The 22,823-nt window shown below is 38.4% G+C and overlaps 1 protein-coding gene across 1 annotated transcript in view; it reads right to left on the bottom strand.

Annotated features, from left to right (window-relative positions):
• KCNH5 (potassium voltage-gated channel subfamily H member 5) overlaps nucleotides 1–22,823 on the bottom strand; it is a 240,630-nt gene that overhangs the window by 26,382 nt on the left and 191,425 nt on the right. The window contains exon 10 of the mRNA XM_004584494.3: nucleotides 13,581–13,777. Coding sequence (XP_004584551.1) covers nucleotides 13,581–13,777 — 197 coding nt within the window. The remainder of the gene's footprint in view (nucleotides 1–13,580; nucleotides 13,778–22,823) is intronic.

Raw genomic sequence — 22,823 nt, 5'->3', positions numbered from 1 at the left:
GTACTGCAAGCTTTTTACAGCATTTGGTTATCTTCAACAAATTAAACTATCCTGGCTTCTCTAACCTTTTCTTAGAGACTGTCTATCTATCTATCTACCTATCTATCTATCTACAGTATATAGAGATATATGGAATATAAATCCATGTAATATCACTATTCAGTTCTCTTGCCAATGGCAGACACCGAAATGCAGATTAACTCGCTCAACAGCTTTTTTAACCTTACAGAACAGTATTCTAAGGATTACATTACTCCCAATCTTTACCCTTTACTAGATGACAATCTGAGGAGAACAATGTTCAAAAAATAAGAAATGCAGTCAAATATTCTCACAACATACTTTCAAGGAACTACTTCTCTGAATTTCCCAAGATTTCAATGCAAAGTGTCTCACACCCACATTAGCCATGTGTAAGATGGGGTGCGGCGTCCGAGCCATGTCCAGGGGTGGGACGGCCACGGTCCTGCAGACGGCTTCACCAGGCTATATTCCTGACTGCAGACTCTGAATCAACAGATGCTCTTTTAAAATGACACTTCTCTCATTCTGTATTTCTTTTAATTAACAACCCTGTGGAACATTTTTCATTAAAAATGAATTGTACCTTTACTATGGAATGTCAAACATGAATAAAACAAGTTACTTTTTCCAGCAGGGACTATCACTTAAAAAGATGTTAGTTTGGCTTTTATTTGGCAAATCTGACTAGAAGAATGAGCTTTTTTAAAGCAGTAACCATGTCTCTTCCTATACTAGTGATTCCCTATTATGTTCTTTTATAAGCAGATGAATGAAATAAGGCAATTTTCCTTAAAACATTCAAATCATGTAATATTAAGGGCAGATGAAATTTAAAGTTTTGTGACAGCAGACAGCATAAGCTAGCTTTGTCTTACTCCAAAAAGCACAAATTGCATAAGTTTCTAAATAAATGCAGGAACTTTTAGCTTTCAGTTTACAAAACTACTGGATTAATACAAAGCACAGATTGACAATACTCATTTCTGTTTTTCTCAGTGCTTCCCCAGAGTGTCTTCCATTCAGAGGCACATCTTTGCATAATAACCATTTCCACAGCTGCAGGAGCATGGCTGTAAGAAAAGCATTTCAACAGAAATAGGGGCACTCAGATAGCCACACCCGATAGATATAATTCAGGATAAGTTTAGAGCCTATAGATAAAGTGCAAGTCTCAGGTCAAGTTAAAATGAGGAATGCTAATCTTAGCATAGGCAGCAAAACAGAGCTTGGAAGCTTGTTCATTAACCTAGATTAGAAAACTACAATCATTGATCTGAAAGTGCATTTAACATTTTGACCTTTGTTATCTGAAGAGGCAAGGAACTTTCAAAAATTTATGGAAAATGAAATTTAAACATAGGTTCATTTTTGTGTCAACTTTTGAAAGTTCACATACAGTTTTTTTGTAGTATACACTTTTTCATGACCAGTTTGAAGATCTCTCCTGTATCAGTAGCCAAATGGTGTCATCAAATGTTGGGAAATCCACTTGAGATTTTATGCCCAACAAAGGACATGCTAAATGCATGGAGTTTTGAAACAGGTGCAGGTAGACAACAGATGTCCTTCAGGAAAATAGTGCATGTTTCCTTCAGCCAATCTGACTCTGGGAAAGTACAACAGTGTTTCTGCGTTTCTCAGCACATCCTATTACCGTATGTAGAATTCGTTGCCACTAAACATTACACGTAGCTTGTTACAGGGAGATTCTATTCCCTAAAGCAGTCAAACCTTGAGGCCTAGTTACTATTTCTTTTATATTCTTATCACCAAGGACTAATAAACTCCAAAAACATTGACACCACAGTTTGACCTCTTTCTGTTAGAATTTTGGGAGTGAATGTTGAGCACCAACCACGTCTATGTCATCATTTTCATCATCCTATTCTTCTCTCTGCATGCACTCTTCCACGGTTAGTGTATTTCATCACAAGGAAGAGAATGCACCAGCACACATTGCTTTTAAGTAATGAACTCTGCAACATCATTACTCTTTCAATCAACACATGTTAGTGAAGCGCTGGAGCGCACAGAGCAGTTGGAGAAATGTCTCCTTAAGAGTTCAATGGAAACAAGGCAACAGTTCAGCTACCTGCTATGATCCTTCAAAGCAATTCACAATAAATTCTGAGCAAATAGTGCAGTGTTTGGTTGTGTTTTTGTAGGAGATGGACAGAAGAGAGGTTATGTGGAGTTGGACCACAAGGGAAGACTGGAGAACATGGAGTTATAGCTGGTCCTGGAGGAAGGAGCTAGAGAAAAAGTATAAAGGGATTGGCTCTCTCTCCACATAACATCTCAGGGTCAAGTTCCTTTTCCCTTGTTATGAGAGAATATTCACCATGATCATGTTAAATATAAGTGGTTTTGGTGAAAAGATTTTTTTGAAAGTCATGCCTAGTTTCTTCATAATAGGCATTTCCCATGACTTTGCTGAAGACCCATTATATATATTTTTTTTCCCAAATTGTATTCATGTGACTAATTCTTAACGATTTTATTGTGCCACAGTTTAGACAGGAAATGTTAAATGTTGTGTGTTTTTGCTTTATTTACTTGTAGGCAGATTTACAAAAGCAGGCAGAGAGAGCACGCTCTCATCCACTGTCTCATTTCCCAAATACCTGCAAGGGCTGGAGCTGAAGCTGACAGCAGGTAACTCAGTTGAGGTCTCCCCCATTGGTCGTAGGGACCCAAATACTTAAGGCATCACCTGCTGTCTCCCAGGGTCTGCATTAGCAGAAGGTTGGACTCAGAAGCCAAACCCAGAAATAAAACCCAGGGACTCTGACCACAGACACTGGTTTTAGCCAATAGTCCAAATATCCACCCTTCAGATGTCCAGTTTTCCAAATAAAAGGCCTTGTGTGACTCAAAAAAGGAAGACTTCTACCCTAAATTAAGCAATTTCGTTACTACAGAAATGACTGCTGTGCTGTGGTCACCAATATTAGTTTGAACTTTATTTTGGTAAGACACAAAATGTACCACTGATATTTTTTAACCAACTGTGTTTTGGATAAACTAGAATACACCTGAAGATTGAATATTCTTACTCCTGAAAAAACGAGTAAGAATAATAGCTAACTAAATTGGCCATATTCTTCCAAAGAGGCTTTAGACAAAATGAAAAAGAGTTTGGGTAATTTGAAATTCCGCAGCATCCGTCAGGAATTTATTTATGGGGCAAGGCTATTTAGCCAGGAAAAATGCAGAAAACGCTTGTGCTGCTAGAAAGAGACTGATATGTTTGCTTAATAAAGATGGTTCAAAAGTTGGCAATTCACATCACTTTTACTTCAGTTGGTGCAGTAATGCCAGCTGACACTATAAACATCTGGCACACTTTTACATAACTACATCTGTTGCAAGTCTTTTTACCGAAAGATTGCACTGACTGAACTTTTATAGCTCTATCTCTTTCCCTCCATCTCTCTTTGTCTCCCTCTCCTCCTTTCTCAACATTATCCATTAATGTTTTTAATGTCTGTCTAACCCCTGGTTCAAAATCAAACACTAGCTTTGGAAGGCATGCATCCAGTAGAATGGCCTAGAAACCTAACACTAGAGATTTTCAGCATTACAAAGATACCAGATCCAGATCTCCCTGCAGAGTTTTCTCACCAGAGCAAACATTCACTTTGGGTAACAAGCCATTGGTGATTCTCAGGTGTAGAAATGTTGCTGTTAACAAGCCTGCAGTCAGCCATGTTTTATGAAGTCATAAATCCAACAAGCTGGATCAGAATTCTCCAGCTCAGTTTCCTCTGGCATAATAGACCCTTCTTGGCATAGCAGCACATTCTACAATAGCTAAGTAGGTCATTCAACAGCTTGGTTTCTGAATTCTGAGCATTAAGTAACACTGCTTTCTCACACAAAGGGACATATGCAACTTCTTGTCATGGGAAACTAAATTCCAAAGGATTCATGTTGCTGAATTCCATCTTATGTGCCTAGATGATGATGCACTCTGTAACCTTACTTAAACAAGATGCTGAAGTCCTGGATCAAAAAAGGAAGCAAATCTGTACCAGGGCCCAATGCCTCACACTCCCTCCATGCACTTCTAATGGGGGAAGTCGGTTGCCTCTGATGCATAGAATTAGCCATGGCCATTATTCACTGTACAATTTACATCTTAAGTGTTGAATTTCCTAGGGGACTGTGCCTCTGTTGACCGTGCACGGATGACATTTTTCTCTAGAGGACAAAGCTGTGGGTGCAGGAGACACACAGTGAGATCAGATGTCAACCTCTGAAGCATTGAGAGAATCACGTACAACCGGATTCAGACGGAAGAGGCAGGAAATGAATGACTTGATCCATGAGAAATTACTGAAGCCCCACTGGGTCACCTGCATGCCTGGCTGTTTAGTAGAACCACTTTATTTGATTCCTGTGGGTGAAAAGGATCACTTCACTGGAATGTTAAAATACAGGAAATGCATCTTCCAGCTTCGGGGCAGGGCTTGGACATACCAGGGAATCAGATGTTGTCTTAGTCTCAATAATCAACTATTAAGTATTCAATATAACCTAAAAGAGGTTATTTTCTCACTTGTATCACAAGGGCATGGCCCTGCACACACACACACACACACACACACACACACACACACACGGTGTTTCTAAGCCCTTATTAGTCTATAACCATGCACATATATTACTAAAATATCTATTATGCGTTTTTGTAGCAGTCTAACTTAGCTCGCAGTGAATACCTTGAAATCTCTCTCATTAATGACCAGAGCCTTTTGAAAATGTATTCCCTGATAAAACAGCAAGCATTTGTTGTAACAGTTAGGATATTGTCCAGACTGCCACTGTCCCACATCATAGTGCCTGGGACTCAAGTGTTCATTCTGCTTCCAGTTCCAGCTTCCTGCTGATGTGCACCCTGGAATGAAAATAGTGGTTCAAGTCCTTGGGTCCCTGACACTCACATGCGACATATAGACTAAGTTTCAGATTCTTGGCTTTAGCTTAGCCTAGACTTAGATGTTGTGGGCATTCTTTAAGGAACGGTTTAGGAATGGCTTATGGCCCAGCGCAGTGGCCTAGTGGCTAAGGTCCTTGCCTTACATGCTCCTGGATCTCATAGGGCTCCAGTTCTGATCCCAACAGCCCTGCTTCCCATCCAGTTCCCTCTTTGTAGCCTGGGAAAGCAGTCAAGGACAGCCCAAAGCCTTGGGACCCAGCACCCACGTCGAAGATCCGGAAGAAGCTCCTGACTCCTGGCTTCGGACTGGCACAGCTCTGGCAGTTGCAATCACTTGGGGAGTGAATCATTGGACGAAAGATCTTTCTCTCTGTCTCTCCTCCTCTCTCTATATATAAATATATATATGACTTTACAATAAAAATAAACAAATCTTAAAGAAAAAAGGACGAATGGCTTTTTGGATTTCTGTAGGATTTATTATTTATTTATTTACTCATTTATTTATTTGGAATGCATACCTATAGCAATAGAGGGGGAGGGAAGGACAGAGAATGGGAGAGAGAGAGAATTTTCCATTGCTTATTCATTCCCCAAATTGCCAGAACTGGCTTGGATGATATGTAATGCGGTCGCTGCACGTGAGAGTTAAACCTGTTACATCATAACACCAGCTAGATGGTCTGTTTCTGTCTCCTTCTGTTAAATACATCAAATCAACAAGTAAACATTTTATAAGAAGCAGCATGGATGACTTTTGAATACGTGTCTGGGGTTTTAATTTTCTCAAATACTTCAGAAAACAGTAAAAGTTGAGCCTGTGGATCCAACTCAAAAAGTGAAGAGAAGAAACCCCTAGAATGACAAACTACAATGATCAGACTTAGACATTGCCTCAGGGGTTGCGCGGAGCAACTCCCAAAAGAACACTGTCTGAAAATACATTAACAGATTTATTTTTAAAAGAATATTTTTAAATGTTATTATTTTATGGCACCAACCACAGGCATTATGAAGGATTCTTTTTTTTCCCCCTCCGAAAAGAGAAGGAAAAAAAATACATAAAGTCAGGGTAGGAAAATTGTATGCATTCTAAATTCAAATCAATATTAAAAGGCAGTAGGTAAGAAAATAATATCCATCTTTCTGATGCAAAGCTAATAAGCATTCCTGATTCTTCATTCTAAAGGAGCACTTTCCTTTCAAGGAAGATGATGTAGCACAGCACCTTTCTTCTGCTGGCTTCTCCTCAGTGAATAATTGTTGAGAACTATAAGAGGTAAAGATTTTGGAAACAAACAGTCTGGTCTCTAACCTCATTGCTCCCAAGAAACCATTACTTAAGTCAGAATTCAGCCCTAATACAAGCACATGCTTGAAGTGGATTACGAATTTTCAAGAAAAACAACTTATAAAATACCCATCATCGTATCTTCTGTTTTTTTTTTTAAATACCTCTATCAAATGCTCACGTCTCCTTTCCATTTAGTATTAAACCACACAGTTTCTATCATGTTAGATCCTCATATTGAAAACAAGAAGTGGCAAACAACAGTGCACAATAGCCCACTGTCAAGTACATTGGCAGAGTCCTGACTCCATCAAAGCGTTGTCCTTAAATAACTGCTTTGCAGGCATATTGAAAAGTAAGGGATCTGTGAACTTCTGTCCTAGCAACTAAATGTGGAAAGGTTTTTACTTCAGTCTGGAAGTGGACCAACAGAGAGCCCTAAATAGAAGCGGCTTAAGGGCTCAAAGAATCCATAATTAGGTCCTTGCTGCATCTACATGTACAAGACCAACATCTTGACTTGCAGCAAGTCGGCTTCTTCTTATCCCAGCAGTGGAATGGGAACCAGTTGGAGGCTGGAGAACCCAGGGAGCAACCTCAAAACTTATAATCAGCTCTGTGGACCACGATCTAGTGCCTTCATCTCTCAGCACCCTTCTCCTACAGCACTGACTCAAAGCCTGAAGGAGATAACGTTTGCACTGTGTCCATTGCCAAGCAGCAGCTACATGGAAGTAAAAGTTCTATGAACCCTAACGCATAAGCAGAGTCATTACTAACAGGATTGGTAGTTCAGGGGGAGTTTGAAACCCTCATGACCAACTGAGGTGCTGAGAATTAATGTAATTTGAAGTGTGGTGTACAAATTCTCCAAAGGAAACTGCAAGAAGAGACAGTGTCTTCTCTCTTCAGAGTGCTTAAGAATGAGACTACGGCACAATTCTGGCAATCACAGTACCAGGCATCGGGTGATCCTGATGCATTCAAACGAGTTGTTGAAATTGCCTTATTCTGAGAGCACTAGATCAGTTTCTGTAGAACCTTGCAGATTCTGCAAGCACAAGCGACTAGAAGCAGCAGCTGGAAGTGAACTCTAATTGTGATTTAACACCAATTAGTTGTAATCATTTTCATAATCCTATTTCATAAGGCTCTTCGCCAAAGTTGTCAAGGGTCTCATGTGTTTTTCTAGATGACAGTGATTATTCAAGGCAGTAATGATTAAAAACTGTGCTAGCCAACAAGACAGATTCATGCTGCATTCATTCTCCAGCTCATTCATTAAATTATACAGTATACTTTTCTGGTCATTGACAACAAAAAACGTTACAGAAAATGAATACCTAAGAGATGTCATTGGTTGGAAAAGCAAAAAATATGAATAAGAAGTCAAAATGCCACAATCAATGCTATGGCAGAAGTAAGCATGAACATACCATAGAGTTTTGTGGAACCCACATTATCTTTCATTCTCAATTTATATAATGTCTCTTCAAGGCCTTTTCCATAGCTTCAACGCATGATTGGGTTTGTGGGGTAAATGTACTCTCGCATTTTGTAGAGCTTACTCACCAAGTTGTGGGGTGGGAGAGAAAAGGAAGTAGTGAAGTTGGAATTCATTGGAGATCATTTCTCCAAAGATGCTTGTATTGACTCCTGAAGTACACCCAACGTGCACTCCCTGCCCATCAAGCAGGTACTGGAGCCCCATGCAATGACCACAACCAGGATATGCTTTGCCCACAAATGAAAAACTGCTGCTGAGGTGCCTTGTGGCTCACAGAGAAAGAGCATTCTGGGCTGTTGGATTCATGTCAATAAGAATGCTGAAAAGAGGATCAGTTACTGAGTTCTGAGCCTTTTTTTAAGCAAGAATACCCCTTTCTGCACCTGAGTGCAAACCCTACTGTTATTCAAATGACTCTTGTGCAATTGCTCCCTAGACTGTACATTCCCTGAGATCAGGCATTATGTCTTTTATCTCCTTGATCCACAGTCACATTTGTAGAGAATTGATGAATATATACTGAACAGAACTACAGTCAAAACTCCCTGTGCTACAGTTAAACAAAGTGCTTCATGAGAAGATGGATAGAAAATAGCAAACAAAATCCCTCACCCACCCTATTTGCAAAGTCAATTTGGAGGAAAATATGGTCCTCCTATCTTGAAAGTGAAGGAAATATTCAGAAATAATTCAAGCTCTCAGCCATGCTTAATGCAGCTGTAAGTGTTAATGTAACATTTATTTTAAGCTTCAAGGAGATGGAATTCTCCTGACAGCCTCATGGACAAATACACTCGCTAGTTTTAAAAAAGCTCATCTTCTTATCCACATAACACACTAACCTATAGACTGCCCTATGTTTCACAGGAAAAACAAAGAGTACGGGGTGAGCGTTTGGACTAGTGTTTAAGGTGACAGTTAAGATAACACTGTCACACACCTGGATTTGATGCATGGCTCTGGCTCATGAATCTAGATTTCTATTAATGCTGGGAGGCATTGGTGTTAGCTCAAGTAATCAGGTCCATTCCAACCAGGTGGGAGTTGTGAATTGAAACTTGGCTCCTGGTTTTGGCTAAGCCCAGCCCGACACTGAAAAAGCAAACGAGAAAGCCATCCCTTTCACCACCCTTAAAAATAAATAACTAGGTGAGCAAATAATATTTTAAAAAAAGAAACAAGTTACAAGGAAGTATCAGCATACATGCAGATTTGAGGGCCTCTGAGAATACAAAGTTCTTACTCAGGATATAAAGGGTGCAGGAATGATGTTTAAGACCATCCGGGTTGGATGATGCACTAACAGAGCTCCCAGGATTCAGCAGTATGTCAGACTCCTGTCTTACAGCATGGGGGCAGCACACAGGTTTCTTCAGAAAGTTTACAGAAAATGCGCACTGTAAAACAATTATGTGCAGATTTCAAAATTTATTCTGCACCAATATAACTTTTTAATTCCATTTTTCTTGAATTCATGCTCCTCAAAAAACACGAAACAAATTCAAGGAAAAGAAAATATGCACAGTACAAGTTAAAAGGACGGTAGGCACAAGCTACAAGCCCTCTCTCATAAATTTCTCCAGCAAGAGTCGTGGCAGCATTGAACGTCATCTACCAGGCAAGTTCATTAGCGACTCAGTGCCCAACACTTTTTACAAAAGCATTCTCTGCCTGGAATATACCAAATCCCATATTCTGGAAGGTCAGTAGGTGTTCAACATAGATCACACTGTGTGAATAAACAATGTGGGCATGGCAGCAACTTTTCACCAGTTAGAATAATGGGTACCACCCCATAATACGAGTTCCCAAGGACAAGCTTGCTAAGTAAGTTTTCAAAGCATAGCCCTCCTGCCTGAAAGTTGTAAAATCACTATATAGCAACTAGGGAAAATGGGTACAAACTACAACAATGATTTAAAAGCTTAATGAAGGGGGTTGAATAAAGACAGGTTGGGTAACAAACAGAAAAACAATTAGATTGAAGGTATGCTCTCCAGAATTCAACAGAATAGAGGAATGGTTCACAAAACCTGCTGTATACATATGAGCAAATAGATGTGAGGAGTTCAAAGATTCCAAACATATATTCATGACAATGAGGGTCAATCATTTACCACCCAGCTATAACCCAAGTACACTGTATCCCTATAGTGAGATAGCTCCTTATATCAGATCAATTCATACAACTGTATATGTTAATCAAAAACCTTTTCAAAGTGTTTAAGGATATGGAAATGCTAACTAAACTGATTTTATTATCATGTGCTTAACATCTGTATTGAACTTTTACATTGTACCTCATAAATGTGCCCAATTATATATATGCCCGTGTATATATATGCATATTAGCTGTCACCTGTAGTGGGTGAGCTGCTTATTTTCTTGATGAATTCCTGAGGACTGGTCTTCAGTTTAACCAAACCCATTTTTCATTCCATGAAACACCATCTTAAATTGAGCAAATAAATACTCAAAATCAGCAAGAGAGTAAACATTCCTTTGTTGCTTTTCCATGTCATTTCTAAATATGCCTAATTTGGGGGTGGGGGAAACTATGGAATTGTGTTCTTCTTAGCGAAGAAAGAGACACACCAACCAGATCTTGTACTCCACTCTGTTTAGTTTCTGACTCTTGAATGTGTCTCTTTAATCTACAGTAGTCCAGCCAAGCCTGTGGACTTCTCACAAGGTTACTTTAAGTTCACAAAAGTCCACAGGACTGCATAATCTCTTAGCAGGTCTAATGACCATCATAAGATTTAAGTCACAGTGAACATGGTGTTCCAGGATATTTTTAATACATACAATATGATGTGAAAATATCTATGATTTCTTCTGGTACTTTTAGTAAAACTACAGTTGATCATCCATCTTCATGACTGAATAAAAAAAAGTCAAATTTCAGTTAGCAACTAGGGAAAATAAATATATAATCATTTTTCTCATTAAAATTTATAGATAGGCCTTGGGTAAAACAAACAAACAAATAAGCAAAAAAAAAAAAAAAACCCTCAAATCTCTAGTACGTGGGATCTGAGGTTCATTACGCCGTTCCATTAGATTTCAAACTGTTCAGCCAACAACAAGCATACCTGCTTTGTTTCATAGGAGTCGGAAAATCAAATTAATTACTAAACTAATGTGCTTTCATAGTAAAATTCATAATTCTTGATTCTCCAGAGGGAAAAACAAATGGAGATTGAGCAACCCTAGGCTGCCATTCAGCAAGGTCATGTGCAACCAGACTGATTGAACAGCACCTGGTGTTCATAAGGCATGAACTTCCCAGTCTTGGAAGTTACTATAAACTTGGCCTCACCCTACCACCACACGGGGATAGAGTTAGTCAGCCGACATCTTCTTTGTTTTTTTTTTTAATTTAAACTTAGCAGTTTATAGTATTCAAGCAAGATTTTACAGAACTTTGTGCATTCTAGAGCAATAAAGCAGTCTTGTAACTCTAACAAGCCATATAGTAGCTATTGAAGTGTAGAACAGTCTTAGGCAGGTGAGCAGAGAAATCCCCAATAACTCAACAAGTGAGGAATAACTGAACTCTGGAACCTACGTAGTGAGGTCTAGGAAAAGCCAAATAGAGAACCTCACCAGTAAGGTACAGGTTGAGCAATCATAAGCCAGCTGACTTCTTCCTGTTTGTTCAAACTTTCTGTATTAGTCTCTCTGTCTATGTGAGCTGACTTGGGGGCTCCTGACCCTCCTCATAGGGTCTGGTGACATCAGAACAACAGCCAGGAACCTTGGGTGGTCCTCAGAGATAAAAGAACTGTAAATCTCCTTCTGGACTCAGGAGAGGTGCTTTCTCTGGTCCTTACTTAGGTCCAGCTTTTGCTACCCATCCTCACTTGCACTGTCAGCTGACATCTTAAAGCCAGTATGAAAGCCCTTACCATTGAGCCACGTAGCTTGATCTTGGACTTACAAGCCCGTGCTGTTTATATTACATTGTCCATTGTATTGTGTCATGGCAGCCCAGGCTAACCTGGCTGCTTTCACACTACAATGGCAAAATGTAGTAACTGGGATTCGTTTATAATCCTAAAATACTTAGTGTCCACTCTTGTTCTGAAAAGTTTTCCAAACTCTGTTCCAGTTGATAAATGAAATACCAGCAATACCTCTAAACTTTCCATAGAGAGAAAATGAAGGACAGTCAGGGGCATAACAAGTATCTAATCCACGGAAAGATTCCATCCGTTCCTGTATCCTCCACTGCAAACAGCTCATCTACCTAAACCCATGCACTGAGTCACAGAATACACTATTTGGACAGAGCCAGATCTACTATGACTGAAAACTTGTATTCTAAATCTATTCCTAAATTTGCCAGAAGCAATCCCTTTATTAAGGGCCATAAAATCTATGGGACACCAAAAGCAGACAAAGCGCATTGCTTTGATTATGCAATGATGCTTTTACTCTTGTGTTGTAGAACTAACAACACAATATCTACATTAATAGATCCATAGGGAATAAAACTGTAAGTGAGGAAGACACTGTAACTTGTTTAGAGTGTGGCTATGGAATATGCTTGCAGAAAAAATGTCAGCAACTTTAACAAATGAAAGTAATGCGGTACAATCTATTATGCATAACCAGATTTTAGAATCAAATAGAGATAGTTTCAAACTCAGACTCCAACCTGTTAGTCATCTGGGAAACAACTTCTCTAGTCGAAGAATCTCAATTTCTCATAGGTGACATGGAGATTATGCTGCCGTGTTTTGTGGGTTGTTCACTCTTAATAAGGTTATTACAGGTCAGACATGCTGAAATGCTGGTTACAAGGGTTAGACTCTGAAAACTGAAGCATATTTTCTCACAGTTTCATTTTTGTAAGAACGTACTTTGCTCCTAAGAATGAAATGACATTCATCGACAGTACACCCTGTGCCCACAATTTGCCAAGTTATTGAGACCATCCATCAAGCAGAACTGGGAAAGTTGGCACCAGTAATAATGGGTAGCAGGTTACAAGGGGAATAAGTTATTTGGTGTAACTCAGTTCCTAGCTCTAATAATATTTGCACGTAAGTGTACTTGCATCTGAAGAGAGACACCACATCACCGCAAATTCCACTAAAAAGCAGTATACAGGTTTTCTTTCGCCAGTATGCCTATTCAGTTATTCTAATCAATGCGTGGTGTGTGAGTGTATATATGGAAGAGAAACAGGCAAGACAGTTTTGTGATGAACTAACTTTGAAGAATCAAAATCCATCTTCCACTGGTGGTTTGCCCGAACCATCCCTTACCGAGACAAAGAGAAACATTACAAACACAACGTTTGATTATTTCATATAAATCACTGTGGCCTCTTCTCAGCGTTTTAAGCAGGAAGTTAACTTTTGGTTTTATTTCAACAGAAAAAATTCAAATATCAAATGAGACACATCATAAACAATGTGTTTGGGCAAGACAAATAAGATGTGTCCTGAGGAAAGCAATGTGGCAATGGATCCATTTGTTTTTTGCAGAAGGCAAAGCATAAACCATACCAAACCAAACATTTATGTGGGTAACATTGAAAGGAACTCTGAGCTTCCTCATGAATAAGCAAAGAAGTTCCTTATTTGGTACCTAGTTAGCACCCCTCTTCCACATTCAAATGATTATCCATATAACCAAGGCATTTTATTCCTTTGAAAAATAAACAAGATAGAAATCATAGCACTTTCCATTGGTTAGAATGCATTGCTACCAAATGAGGAACTTTTCCACTCCTCAGCCAACATAGTACAACGTATTGACCATCTGAGCACATTGACAAAGGCAAGTAGACGCAGACAACATACCCGTTTCCTCAGGTTGCACGTCAGCGTCAGATTCCTTGAGAATGAGTTTGCAAATGCCGTGTAGAAGTCCAAAACTTTCAGCAAAGCCTCTCGCTTGATGATATGGAGGTCACAGTACGTCAGTGCCCGGACATTGGCACAGGCATGAGCAAGGGTGGTTTCTTTCCAGAAGATGTCTCCAAACACATCCCCTTTCCCTGGAAAACATGATAAGACAGGGCTTCCATAAACTAAAACACCTGTTACTGTAAGAGCAGCATTGTAATGACCTTCTAACCCAGCTAAAGATCTGAGAGGACAACTTCCTGTACACATACAACAACAACACGCAACACTTTTACATACCAGGTAAAGTAACACCCCCCTGAATTCAGTACCTGATGAAAATTTGGAAGGACATAAATAAATATAATCCAATGCAAAGGCATTATTTAAATGCAACCACTTTTATTGTTTAAATTATTTAACAAAAATTTCATTTCTTCTGTCATCTTAACTGCTCCCATTCTGAGTAGAAGAAGCAAATGTAGTTTCAGTCTTTCTCTACTTCTTCAGGTAAAGATGACAATAATAACAGTATATAAAGATTCACTGTCATAGTCTTTGTTAATCTAGTTTTGGTTCAACATATGTTAAATACACATTAGTCTTTAAGAAGGCAGAACTTCAGAAAGTTCATAGAAAACTGGAATGAAAGCTTGACAATTTTTTTTTTGTGGAATCAATTCTGAAATTCATTTGTTTGAAATCCACTAGGATTTTTTTCCCCACAAAGTTTTTAAAGACCCAGTTATATGCATGAATGTGAACAATGCCTTGCCCCAAAATAAATTTTTACTTCACTTTTGTTTATCCACAAACTTTTGGAAAGATCTTTACATTGTGTACCAAGCAGCCTAGAACTAACCATGACTCTGCCACCAAAGGATGCCTTACCATTACACCTCTCCAAAGCCCTATCCTGCGTGTCAGCACCCAGCCCGAGGGCCCCCTTCCACAGAGTCCAAGCCCCATACTAGGTGTCAGCACCCAGCCCGAGGGCTCCCTTCCACAGAGTCCAAGCCCTATCCTGCGTGTCAGCACCCAGCTCGAGGGCTCCCTTCCACAGTTCCCAAGCCAAATGCTAGGTGTCAGCACCCAGCTCATGGACTCCCTTCCACAGTTCCAATGCTTGGCTAAATTGTGGAGGCCTAGATTTGTTATCCCATAGCCAATCCATAAAAACGTTGTAAATGTTTTCTGAAAATTTCTGGAAACAGTACAAAAATACCTATTTTCTCCAGATGTAAACTGGAAGTCTGAACTAAACCATCTACCTTTCCAACTACAGAGTACTGAGTTTCCCCAAAAGTAAATGAGGCAGAAACAAAAGTTAATGGTTTCCAAAGGCTCTTCTGCAGAAACAGTTTCAAAAGAGCCTTTGGTCCCTAAAGTATAGTCAGTTGCACTCAGTTCAACTTTGGGAGGAAGCGGAAGGTTTTAAAGTGGAGAAGACAGGAGGAATACATCTAAGCGGGAAAAACCTTGCTGCAGGCAGTCTGCTAACGATGCATTCTACCGCATTCAAACCAAAGACATGAGAAAATAACTACAGTTGTCATTCAGGTTCAGATGAGAACCAACAGGAAAACAGAACAAAGTCATCACCTTACAGTTATTTAGGTCAGCCATACCATCAGAGGGTAAAGGTAACAGGTACGTAGAGAACTAGAAGGCAGAGAAAGAGCAAAAGGCTGGAAAATTACAGACTGCCCAAACAGGCAATTGGAAAGCCCTTGCAGGCTCATAAACTTGGACAGGAACCTTAAGAAGCATTCTAGATAGGAAAAAAAATGTACATTCTTGGACTGGTGGTGGCCACATGATCAGCATAAAAGAATCATGATACGTAGTTACTTAGCCTTAAGCAAGTAATTTGTTTCTGGACGCTGAAGAAATTCAGACAGGACAATAATATCGAAGAACGGCACAACTATTGCTTTGATAGCCACTTACTTTTCCACAGAAGAAAGGTGAGAGACACAGGTAAAATCTCTGAAATGATACAATACTCTAATATCCTAAGAGAACTTTTTAAATAGAAATTTAAAATACAAACTCCACTTCCTCATGTAGATACATTTCAGGTATCTGCAATGCTATTTTCTTTGATTTAGAAATTCAAATTATAGATATTTATTCTAATTTCAAATTCAGAAGTGTAAAGATTTAGTTATAAAAATGCTCACAACGGGGCTGGCACAGTGGTGTAGCATGCTAGTCCTCTGCCTACATGCAGGTGTCCCATACGGGCACCAATTGATGTCCTGGCTGCTCCCCTTCCAACCAAGCTCTCTGAAAATAACCTGGGAAAGCAGCAGAAGATAAGCCAAGGCCTGGGAACCTTCAACCATAGGGGAGACTCAGAAGAAGCTCCTGGCTCCCATCTTCGGACAAGCTCAGCTCTGGTCACTTTGGGCCATTTGAGGAGAAAACCTGCAGATGGGTGATCTCTCTCTGTCTCTCCTACTCTCTTAACTATTCCAAGTAAAGATACATGAATGTTTACTCAAAAAATGCTCACAAAAGCGACATAACATTAAAAAGCAATAGAGAAAGCAAACATGAATATATAAATTATGAAATACATAGCACCAAATGCTGTGACATTTACAAAGTGGCTTAGAGAAATGTTCATAATATGAAAAATAATTCAAGCAGGATATCAGATTACATGAACAGTATAATCTCAATCTAGAAGTTCTATCTACATATCCCAACACATATGTAATTACATGAAAGTAAATGTTTCAATATGACAGTCTCTATATATATATTATGAAACAATGGAAGGATCTTATTTTTCTTACAACTAACATGCATTTTTTTCCTCAACAGAAGAGATCAACAATTATTTTATTGCTATGTCCCTGTTGCTTCTCAAGTGAGTTTTAATGGGCTTCTTTGTTTACTTCTTCAAGATGCTCATTTCCTTGACTGCTTCTCAAAATATGAATTATAATACAACTCTGTACCATTTATAAAGACTCATTACTTTGCAGCTATCTGATTTGCATGCATAGAATACCTTGAATGATAATCAATGCTTTGACTCAGTAATTTCACTTCTGGGAACCAGCCAAAAGATTACAATCAACACACAGAATATACACTGTAATGTTATCAATCACAACTCCACACCAGACAAAAATTCTGCCCCCAAATAAAAGAATGTGCAAAAAATGTAAAATACCAATTAAACAGAATTAAGAAAAGTATTGAAACAACATGTAAAAATCTTAATTTATAATATTAAATAAAAATGAATTCAAAGAAATATGATTAAGGTTACAGCTATAGCAAAATGCACAAAAAATGAAATTGAAAAACTGAAGAACCAAGTGAATTATCATTAAACAAATATCCTTGTCTTTACAAAAACTGTTTTCATAGAAGCAAAGTATATTTTCATATAGTCCTTCTTCACGTATATTACTAAGGGAACAGCAGAAATTACAGGGTGAGTGGATGTGGGCCCATGTGTGGAATTATCTAATAGAAAAATGACCTTTTCTTCATTGCAAAAATTTTTCACACTTTCAGCACTAGACTCTACTGTTCGTCTTTATGAGTACAGAACAGTTGATGCTGGTTTTTAGGTCAGCACCTGCTGGGTGTTAAGTAGTCATAGCTACAAACATTTCAAAATTTGAGAGAACTCTGCGCCACCCCCTTCCCAGAGTCCTAAAATTAGTAGAAAAGCTCACACTCAACACAAAAGTTGTTGTTTGGTCTATTTATATTTTCTCAGTTCTTTGTGCCAAATCTTATGAAGTAGTTCACTGAAAGCCACAGGAAACAAGACTGGAATTGAATTTAATGTTAATGATTCATAAACTGAGAAAATGGAAAACTCCAAAAGGAAACAGTCAGGGTTAAAGCATAATTAAAGGGGTAATACAGGGGTTAGGATCCTTGTATGGTGCTGTGTTGCAGACGGATTTCTTTTTTAGATTTGTTTATTTTGAAAATCAGAGCTATAAAAAGAGATTCTTTGATCGTCTGGTTCACTCCCTAGATGGCGAGGTCAAAAATCAAAAGCCAGGGGCTTCTTCCAGGTCTCCCACATGGAGACAGGGCCCAGACACTTGGACCACCTTCCAGAGCTTTTTCAGGCAATTTATGGGGAACTGGATTGGATGTGGATCAGCCTGGACAGGGACCTTCCTGTCTGGGACGCTGGTATCATAAGAGGAGATTTAACCTGCACAGTACTGGTCTAAGGATTTTTTTTTAAAGATATATGTTATTTGGTGAGATAATGGTATGGATAAACAAATGCATAAACTTATCACAGTTTTTCATTAGTTTGTGTATGTAACTCCATCTAATAGATCCTTGGCAACATATCCTTTGCATTTTCCTTATGCAGCATCCTGTGTGTGTGAAGTTTAATAGTGACTACAGTTGATGATTCTGCCATACATTAGACAATCCAGATACTTACTAATTTCTTACAATTAAAGTTTATTGTGTACACTTGGGGTTTCAAACAGGATGCATTTGGTTAATAAAATGTTTCAGACAGTGAAGCAAAATAAGATGTTTCACTTCACATGCTCATTTCTGTAAGTGTTAGAGGAACAGATAGAATCTACTCAATAACAAAAACCTCATACAAAATACAGCTTTACTAACCACAGGGCTCATTTACTGCATTGACTACGTAGTCTTCTTCATCCTATACATCTACTGGATTGCTCTATTGATCAATATCTCACCATTTCATCCCCCTTCTCTCCACCTTCACACCTGGTAAACTATTGTTTTAATCTCTCCTTATATTTCACATCTTCTTCCTTAGGAGTCCATGTAAAAATATAAATGTAGCCATGCAATATTTTTCTTTATGTCTCTGGCTTATTCCGTTCAGCATAACGCTAAATTTCATGTTGTGAAAAATGTCATGATCTCCATTCTGAAGGCTGAATGATATTCTATTTTGCCTGTGGATCACATGTCCTTTATCCATTTACCCACTGAAGAGCAGCTTGTTTTATAAAGATGGACTAGTATACCTAATGTTGTCATGAACATGGAAATGTACATTGGGAGGTACTAATTTCAACATCTTTGGATATATACACCTACAAAAGGGACTGCTGGGCCATTTGATAAAACACTTCAAGAAATATCAAACTTTCTAGAGCTGTTTCTCTGGTACGTATCCTACCAACATTGTTCTAAGGTTCCATTTTATACACAACTTCAATGTTGGCTTTTACTTGTTGGATTTTTGATAATGGTCTGCCTAGTGTGTGTGACCCAACAGACGGAGGCTCACTCTCTCATTCTCACTTTTCCTCTTTCTCTGTCTCTCCTTCTCTCTGTGACTCTGCCTTTCAAATCAAAATAAATCTTTATAAAGAAATAAATAGACTTTGACTACTTACAAACAAGTGAAATTCAGTAATATTTTAAAGGGGAAGAGCAGACAATGCAAAAATAAGAAAGTATATGTAGGTATAAGAATATCATGTTTTATAGCACGTCAAATGATGCACCAGTGACTGATGTCATTTTGTTAAAAAGCATAATAGACACAAATTTGAAGACATTTTGAGAGAAGCAAATAATAATTATCCAAAAGAAAATAATTCAGTTTACAAATCTTTCTTTTCACATACAAAATGAGTCAAATATCTCGTGAAGTAGGAGTAAAAAATAGAGCATACTGATATTTGTAAGACACCATAGTAGTTTCTTTTAAACAGATGCCAATAATAAACAGGTTCATAATATTGAGCTCTGAAATATTACTGTTAACAAATTGATTAGAAACAGAAACCCAAGCATGGGCCTGAATTAACATTTAGTGGCATGTTATTAAAAAGAAAACCACGGGGGGGTGGAGAGAACTAAATTAAAAATTAGTTACGTCTTTTTTTAAAGATTTTAGTTATGTTTATTATAAAGTCAGATTTACAGAGAGGAGGAGAGACAGAGAGGAAGATCTTCCGTCCGATGATTCACTCCCCAAGTGAGCCGCAACAGCCGGTGCTGCACCAATCCGAAGTTGGGAACCTGGAACCTCTTTCGGGTCTCCCACACGGGTGCAGGGTCCCAAGGCTTTGGGTCATCCTCGACTGCTTTCCCAGGACACAAGCATGGAGCTGGATGGGAAGTGGAGCTGCCGGGATTAGAACCAGCACCCATATGGGATCCTGGTGTGTTCAAGGCGAGGACTTTAGCCACTAGGCCACGCCGCCGGGCCCAAAAATTAGTTACATCTTGAAATCCTTTCACTTTTTTCTAAGGAAAAATTAGACCTGAAGCCTATAACTAGATAAATGTTTTAACTAAGTCTTATAACTTTCACATTTGTCAAATGTGAAAAACAATGGTGTTTTGTTCACCTTATCTAAGTCTGGTATCCTAGCCCTAATTGTAACCTGTGACCCAGCTATTCAAATGCTAGACATATACCCAAAAGAACTGAAGCAAGAATCTCAAAAACAAGCCTCCATCAATGCAGCAGCATTATTTAACACAGCCAGATACGGAAACTACACAAGCGTCCATGAACAGATGAATGGATAAAGAAAATGTGGTAAATACTTACAACAGAATGCTATTTAGCATATAAAAATATATGAAATTTCCCCATATGCAATAACACAGACAACCTGGAAGACACTATGCTAAGTGAAAAGAACCAGTCACTGAAGGATAAATATTGCATGATTACACTTGATAAATAGTCGAACTCATAGAAGCAGACTGCAATAGTGGTTACCACGGGTTAAGAGGAATCAAGAGTTGTTTAATCAATATACACTTTCATTTATGCTAGAGAAATAAGTTTTAGCTATTTGCTATACAACACAGAGCTTGCAATTATTAACACAATATTAAAAACTATAAAATTCAAGGATAGATGTCACATTGAATGTTCATGTCACACACAACAAACATAAATGACACAAGTTGAGTAGTATTGCAATGTCTATGACACTGATTGTGTGGATGGTATGCAGATGTTTGCAAATGTCCAAATTCAGCAAATTGAATAGATTAAATATGCGTGAGCTTTTGTAGCACAATTATATCTCAATAAAAAACAAAAATGTGATACATTTTTTGCAAAACAAAAAATGTGATACATCACATCAACAAATTGACTGGTAAAAACCATATGATCCTCTCAATAGATGCAGAGAAGGCATTTGATAATATCCAACACCACTTCATGTTAAAAACCCTAAACAAGATAGGCATAGAAGGAACATTCTACAACATAATCAAAGCAATTTACGATAAACCCAATGCCAGTATCATACTAAATCGGGAAAGATTGGAAGCCTTCCTGCTAAAATCTGGAACTAGACAGGGATGTCCACACTCACTGCTACTCTTCAATATAGTTTTGGAAGTCCTTGCCAGAGCTATTAGACAAGAAAAAGCAATTAAAGGAATACAAATTGGAAATGAGGAATGCAGGGAGTTTGTTCACGAAGTAGAATGAGATCTTAATATTATTCCATTAATCAGAGTCAAAGTGGAGTCCTTGGAATGTTTGAAAAATATGCTAGCCAGGGAGGTGAGTCCTGTGCTTTTCGTGAAATAGCTTAAAGACTTCAAAAATGCCATTATTGAAACAAAATAAGGGATAAATTAATCTTTCCAGGAAGTGGCAGAAATCCAAGTATAATTCTTTTATGTAGTTCACCAATGGCAATTTATTTGTAGTGTCAAAATAATAAAAAATTGAATTTCAGCAAAGAAAAATTGCTTTAAAGTGAGGCAAAAATATTTGTGCAGTGGGTTCACAGAGAAATTCAGAAGGTACAAATCCGACTTTCAGGAAATCTATGAGTAAAAGATATGTACAAAAAAGGATTTACAAAATAGGAAAAATAAAATGATCTTTTCAGGATCAGGATAGACAAAGCAAATAAGACAGAGATATTTTAAAATTAATAAGATTTGGAAAAGATCTGATAAAGAAAGTGCTCTTTGAATTTAATTGTATCTGAGCTTTCTACTAGATGGGTGGGATTTAAAATAGAGAGAAAATGACCTACCCAGTGAGCAATGAGAATTGCTAACCCAGAAAGATACCTACATACCTAAAGGACCAAGCACGGAGGAACCCCGCAAGACACAATTAAAAAAAAAACACCTTAAGTGAGAGATAGTGGAATCTGCTTAATCTTGCTTCAAAAAAGCCACAAAGTCAGGAGCTGTCTCATGCATTTTAAAACAAGACTAAATGCTAGTGTGAAGAGTGACAAAGTACTGTTGAAAGACCATTTAGCACTACCTTTAAACAACAGGGCATTTCACAGATTCCTAACGTTATGAATTCCACTCACCTCACCACTTCATCACTTGTGATAGTGGTGACAATAAAAAGGACAGAAAGATAAAACAACACCGTGCTAGACAACAGAAACGCCTTGGTTGTGCTTTGTCAACTGATCTGAATGGAACAGAGAGCAGTGTGTTGAACATAGTATAGGAAAGAAATGTGAGCCAAGAATTTCTTGTCCAGAAAAACTGACTTTCAAGTCTAAAGGACACACGCTATGTAGCTGGGATAACAGAAATGAAGGAATATGGTTCCAGTGGATCCTTTCAAAGGGATGTATTACTACATCCAAACAGCCAAAAAGACAGTGATGTAAAGACTAATGGTAATACCATGTGTACCCTTTAATTTAGAAACAAGACAAAATAATGACTGAAAAGGAGAGAGAGAGTATGGAGTGATCAAAAATCATGATGCATAGGAGAGAATGGGACAAGTGTAAGCAAAAATATTTTCATGGATATTAATAATTTTACTGATGTTGGTAGTGGTATTGCTACTTTGAGGCTGAGATTGTAACATGGCATTGAGTGAACAGTTAGGGAATGTCTTAACTCTACCATCACTCACATTGTCAATAAAAGCAGATGATGAAAGGTAATAAGAAATGGATAAGGCCCAGTGCAATGGCTCAGTGACTAAATCCTCATCCTGAACACCTCAGCATTCCACATGGCTACCAGTTCGTGTCCCAGCTGCTCCACTTCTAATCCAGCTCCCTGTTTGTGGCCTGGGAAAGCAGTAGAGGGTGACTCCTGGCTCGGATGGCCTTGGGCTCTGGGTCTTTTGTGCTTTTATTGGTTTCAGGAACTTTTTTTCCCCCTAATTCCAGTGGCATTTGCAGAAGGATTGTATTTCACATGCAGAGTGTTTTAGGCAGTATGGATCAGTAG

This window comes from Ochotona princeps, chromosome 26 (genome assembly GCF_030435755.1).
Source record: "Ochotona princeps isolate mOchPri1 chromosome 26, mOchPri1.hap1, whole genome shotgun sequence".
NCBI lineage: Eukaryota > Metazoa > Chordata > Mammalia > Lagomorpha > Ochotonidae > Ochotona > Ochotona princeps.
Note: the sequence above shows the minus strand (reverse complement) of the source record. Positions and strands in the feature narration are given on the sequence as shown.